The 6,000-nt window shown below is 44.8% G+C and overlaps 1 protein-coding gene across 1 annotated transcript in view; it reads left to right on the plus strand.

The window, feature by feature from the left end:
- ADAMTS8 (ADAM metallopeptidase with thrombospondin type 1 motif 8) overlaps window positions 1–5,751 on the plus strand; it is a 28,684-nt gene extending 22,933 nt beyond the window's left edge. The window contains exons 5-9 of the mRNA XM_056544514.1: window positions 352–644; window positions 3,222–3,405; window positions 3,530–3,693; window positions 4,625–4,800; window positions 4,988–5,751. Coding sequence (XP_056400489.1) covers window positions 352–644; window positions 3,222–3,405; window positions 3,530–3,693; window positions 4,625–4,800; window positions 4,988–5,723 — 1,553 coding nt within the window. The 3' untranslated portion in view covers window positions 5,724–5,751. The remainder of the gene's footprint in view (window positions 1–351; window positions 645–3,221; window positions 3,406–3,529; window positions 3,694–4,624; window positions 4,801–4,987) is intronic.
- Window positions 5,752–6,000: the final 249 nt, after the last annotated feature.

The raw sequence follows: 6,000 nt of genomic DNA on the forward strand, positions 1-6,000 counted from the left end.
CAGACTGGTAAGTAAGTTACCATATCTGTTCACTGGCTGCAGCGCAGCCACATTTAACTCCCCAGAATTAAGCTATGGCACCATTTCTAATCACATACAATAGAATTGAGCACCTTGTTATTCTTAATTTATCCTGTGGTAGGGTCGCAGCACTATTAAACCCTTGGTGTAAGGTCCCTCTAATGACCATGAGGGCACCCAGCAGCAGGACACCCAATGGGGAAACCATCAAAAAGTTGTTGTTGTTGTAATTTTTGTCTTATTATATATTATGTGATGCCTCACAGAGCTTGTTTATGACAAGAAGACAACTGTAGCATCCGGTTCAAATCTCTTTCTTTGCTAAACTAGGGAACTGCCTGCTGGATCCTCCAGGAACCTCCCTCGACTTCCCCCTGGAGCCCCCTGGGATATCAGCTCGCTATAGTCTGGACAACCAGTGCCGTCAGATGTTTGGGGAAGACTATTCCCATTGTCCAAGACAGGAGGACATCTGTGCTCAACTGTGGTGTAAAGTGCAGGATGAGCCGATGTGTCACACCAGCAATGGGAGCCTGCCCTGGGCCGATGGGACAGCATGTGGGGAGCAACGTGTGTGTTGGGATGGGGTCTGCCAGGCACAAGAAGATGTACTTAAGCCTCAGGTAATGTCCAAACTACAGAACTACAGCTAATTTCTAATGACACAATGTAAACAAATGGTGTGTTCTAATAGGGGGAATGTATTATTTCCTGCACCAGTGCAGAGACAAAATTGCACCAATTTTTTTGCAAGCCCCTGCAACTTTACACAACTGTTTCACTTTACTATAGTGCAGGGAATTGTAGGTGGCTCAGTGGTTAGCACTGTTTCCTTACAAAGCTGAGGTCCTGGGTTCCATTCCCACCAATGACAACATCTGCAAGGAGCTTGTTTGTGTTGGGCTCCTTCTACACTCCAAAAACTAAAAGGTGAATCTAGATTGTGAGTCCTAATGGGAACAGAGACTGATTTGAGTGATGAGAGCCTCATAACAACAACAAAGACGTGGTCTCAAATGGCTGGAGGTGCTCAACCCCAAATGCAGTTGTGCATATATACTGGGGGAGCAGATCCTGCCCTTGTGGTCCGTTGCTAGGGGCGATCCCCAGCATAAAAATACATACAATGGAGGATGCCTGCAGCGGGCTACAAGTGCCACAAAGGCATCCTACACCAGATAAACGGTGTGGATGTGTAACAATTAGAATAATACAATACAGGAATTTAGGTGCACTACTGTGGTAGATGTATACAGTGGCATTGGCTTTCCCTCAACACTGATGTTAAAATTGAGACATTAGCCAATATATCCTTATATGAAGGACATACCTGAGCCCGCACACCAACGCCAAGGTTTCTCAAATGGCACGGGACCTAGCGCTAACCTACCTGTGCGTGATAAGCAAAAACCAGGGGCCAGTGGGCAATTACAGCAGCATTAGGCCGACTCACAGCCTGCTCCCAGTTACCTCCAGTGTGGCTGCGCACACATACAATGGGAGGAGGGAGAGACAGGCTACAAGCCCCACCTAAGTTGGCTGGTATGTGTGCCGGACTCACAGGTGAACCTTAATGCTGCCTTAATAGTGATCAAGGTGCATTAAATGTGGAGTTTACACACCTCCAAGTTTAAGATTTAAACAACCACAAAGACGTGGTCTCAAATGGCTGGAGGTGCTCAACCCCAAATGCAGTTGTGCGTATATATCATGGGGGAGCAGATCCTGCCCTTGTAGTCCGTTGCTAAGGGCGATCCCCAGCATAAAAATGCATACAATGGAGGATGCCTGCAACATACTACAAGTGCCACTGGCATCCTACAAATGGCATCCTACACCAGATAAATGGTGTGGATGTGTAACAATTAGAATAATACAATACAGGAATTTAGGTGCACTACTGTGGTAGATGTATACAATGACATTGGCTATCCCTCAACACTGATGTTAAAATTGAGACATTCGCCAGTATATCCTTAGATGAAGGACATACCAGAGCCCGCACACCAACGCCAATTTTAACATCAGTGTTGAGGGATAGCCAATGTCATTGTATACATCTACCACAGTAGTGCACCTAAATTCCTGTATTGTATGAGAGCCTCATACAAGCATATGGTTGCTGGAAGCTCCTTTATAGCTAGTGATAGATCAAAGGGTGAAAGTAAAGGCACGAGAAGAATTTCTACTGGTTAGTGTTGGGTGAGTAGTGGGACAAGTCTGCAATGTATGCTTTAAAAAGTAACAGGTTAAATTGATAAACAAAATGGCCCAACGCCTTTAGATCCTAGTCCTTCCCTGCCGGCCCGAGACATTGTGCTAACTTTATATTTATTTATATAAAATTTTCCATGCATGATAATACAGTTAACTGATATTCACTTCCATTATTATAATTTAGTTCACATCCATCTGACTGATTCCCTGAATTGTCAGGCAAATTATAAACTCACATATCTCATGAATGGGAGGTCATATCAGGAAACTGTAAAGGTATGTTCACACTAAGGATTTGTAGCTGAATCTCTGCTCACGGAGATTCAGCCTGGCAGCCGGCAGCGGTAGGACCGCACGGCACTGCGCCGTCACCATTGACGGCTATGCAGTGCTAGCGCAAAGAATGAACATGTTCTTTCTTTGCGCTTAACAATTTCAGTGGCGGAATTGTCTGCCACTGAAATTCCGCAGTGTGAACGGGTCTCGCAGAAGACCCATTCACACAGATGCTAACATTCACTGTGAGGAATTTCGCTCACGGAATTCCGCAGTGTGAAGATACCATAAAAAGGTGTGTGATCAGGGCACCCTAAGCTCTTAACTTACACGTTAGGACTGCCCTGCTCTGTAGTCACCAGACAGCCAAAATAGGATAGGAAAAACATTCATGTTACATTGGTCCAGTGGGATGAAGAGGACTTGTACAAAACAATATGACTGGCATTGCCAATATTGTTCCCGCAGAGGTAATAACCCAGCTTTAACAGATCATAAATAGGTGTGCAGCAGTATGAGAGCAAGGGAGGTATCCCTGAAAAACCTGAAACCTTTCCTGTTCAGAACACCAGGAAATCTGTGTGATAACATAATAATAATAATCAATGTCTGATCTGATACAGTATGCACAGTAAGATGCCTGGATTCTTTTGAAGACTATTAACCACAGACATGTAACCTGTCATTTTGTGTCTAATGTGTATTAGGTTTCTGTGGATGGGAACTGGGGCAGCTGGGGGCCGTGGGGGGCATGTTCCCGAGACTGCGGGGGAGGCATCCGTTTCTCATATAGAGAGTGCAATGACCCCCTGCCTCACAATGGAGGGAAGTACTGTCAAGGTCTGAGAGCCAACTTCGAGTCGTGCAACACACAGGAGTGTCCCCTGGAAGGTAGGGTCCACCAACACTGCAGGCCTCCTCAGGCTTTGTGCCTATTAAGTCTTCACAGACAGATTTTCTTCCCATGCAGCTGTAATTTATTTTTTGTTTAAATCTTCCATTCTCTGATCTCTAGAAAATAGTTTCCGGGATGCTCAGTGTGGAATGTATAACTCCAGGGACAGGCATGGCAATCTCATAGAGTGGATTCCTAAGTACTCGGGTGTGTCCCCACGGGATCGATGCAAGCTCATGTGCCAAGCACGTGGAAGGAGTGAATTTAAAGTCTTCCAGTCAAAGGTCAGGTCTCATTTTTCCTTACAGGGAAAAAAGATGAAGTTTAAAATTATGTGAAGAATTTTAAATGACCAAAAGTTTGACTGATCAAATATTGAGACATCTTATGTACAAGATATAGGGATATAGCATTGAAGCACTCCTCAGATAAAAGATGGCTATCACTGCAAAGATGCCTATCCCCTGGAGATTCCCTCTGCACACACGGTTAAAGGGGTTATCCAGTGTTTCATAAATAATAATATATTGCTGTGGCAGGGGAAAGAAGAAAAAAAAAGCATACTTCCCCAGCTCTAGTGGCCTGTAGCTCCCATTTGGTCCCCTGATCTTCTATCTTGTTCCTGCAGAAATTGAATGGCTGAGTAGGCAGGTCCTGCAACAAACACTGATTTTGGAAGCAGGAAGAAGAAAAAAAAAGGGGGACTGGGGCTAGGTAACTATGGGGTTTTCTGTTTTCCCCCAGCACCAGAGCCATATTATTTTGGATAAAACACTGGATAACCCCTTTTAATGAATTTAACTCCCATCAGGTTTTACACACATCAGCCAGAATAGCAGTTTTTGGTTGAGCAAAGTCCCAAAAGTGCCGCATCACTCACCAAAGTGGGTTATCATTTTATTTAGAAAAGCAGGTGAGCAATATATAGCAGAGAAAGCTTACACTGCCCTCTAAACAACAATATATGCAAAAATATACACATATTTTGGAGCCCACAAAGATAATAGAGTAAATTGTGTGCAGTTTATGCCAGTCCTGTGTCTGGAGCAGTTTTTGGTTTATTGTCCACTGATGGACACATTCCTGTGGCCTTATTGTTCTGTATCCTGAGGAAAAAAACACATCCTTAACCGCTTGTTAATTGCTGAGTTTTGAATGCGGACATAGTATGACTGTGGATATTTTTCTCTGATATCCTGGTCTTCTCTCTTCCAGGTAGTGGACGGCACCCTGTGCGGGCCAGACAGCCTCTCTGTGTGTGTGCAGGGTCAATGCTTCAAAGCAGGATGTGATCATATACTAAATTCCACCAAGAAACTGGACAAATGCGGAGTCTGCGGAGGAGATGGATCAAGCTGCAGGAAAATAACCGGATCCCTCAGCAAATTTAAGTACGATGTTCTGTATTACTTATGTTACATCTGTATGCTTCTCTTAGACCAATAACATTCAGAACCTAATGCTATGTAAACCAACTTGATTATGCTGATATTGTGTATGTGATATACTGTGTACTGTATTACTCATAGAGTAAGAGCGATAGAGCCACTTATCATTTCATGGTTTGTGTTTACGCAGGTATGGATACACAGATATCGTTACAATCCCGGCTGGAGCCACCAGTATAGATGTAAAGCAGCGCAGTCACCGCAGCGTCATCTATGACGGCATCTACTTGGCGATCAGGAGAGCCGATGGAAGCTATCTTCTCAATGGGGATTATGCTGTGTCGTCCATTGAACAGGATGTGCATTTAAGAGGAACCGTGTTGCTATATAGCGGCTCTAACACTACACTGGAAAGAATACAAAGCTTTAACCCCCTTCCTGAACCTCTGACTATACAACTCCTGCGAGTCCCTGGAGAGTCTGCTCCACCAAAAATCAAGTATACCTTCTATATTCCTAAGAGTATCCCTTATGGCCAGAAGAAAGCTAAAGACAAGTTATCTCATCATTTCCTCCGACCGCTCTTAACATCTCAATGGGTCCTAGGAGATTGGTCTCAGTGCTCCAAGAGTTGTGGCTCTGGATGGAAAAGAAGGACAGTGGAGTGTCGGGATATGGATGGTGGCTCCTCAGACCAGTGTCCTCAAGAACTGAAGCCAGAGGACATCCGGGCTTGTGGGGACCTGCCATGTCCAATGTGGAGAGTCAGCGGCTGGTCCCATTGTTCACAGACCTGTGGGGAAGGAATAAGGACACAAAGAGTTTATTGTGTGGACTACATGGGAAAAGAGACCGAGGAGGGAACTTGTGACTCCCAAAAACGTCCATCAGGGCCTGTGGTGCCTTGTAAGCTGGAAGAATGCTGAAGTCAATGCGAGATTCATGGCATACAGGCAGCTACAAGCACAGGCTCCATCACTATTGATGACGTGGGCATCTTTCTCTGTAAAATTCATGTTTAGTTTGCCCTAATTCATAAATCTAAGATATCAGGATGACTCCAGACAGAGGACCGGACTGAACTCGTTAGGAACTAGTTGAGCTGGTCCTCCTGGCAGCAGTGGTGGGAGCTGGTGTGCAAAGGGGCAGGATATCAACCTGCTCCATAGATCTTTACCTTCAAGACAGAGACACACATTGTGT

The sequence above is a fragment of the Hyla sarda genome, chromosome 10, assembly GCF_029499605.1.
Source record: "Hyla sarda isolate aHylSar1 chromosome 10, aHylSar1.hap1, whole genome shotgun sequence".
NCBI lineage: Eukaryota > Metazoa > Chordata > Amphibia > Anura > Hylidae > Hyla > Hyla sarda.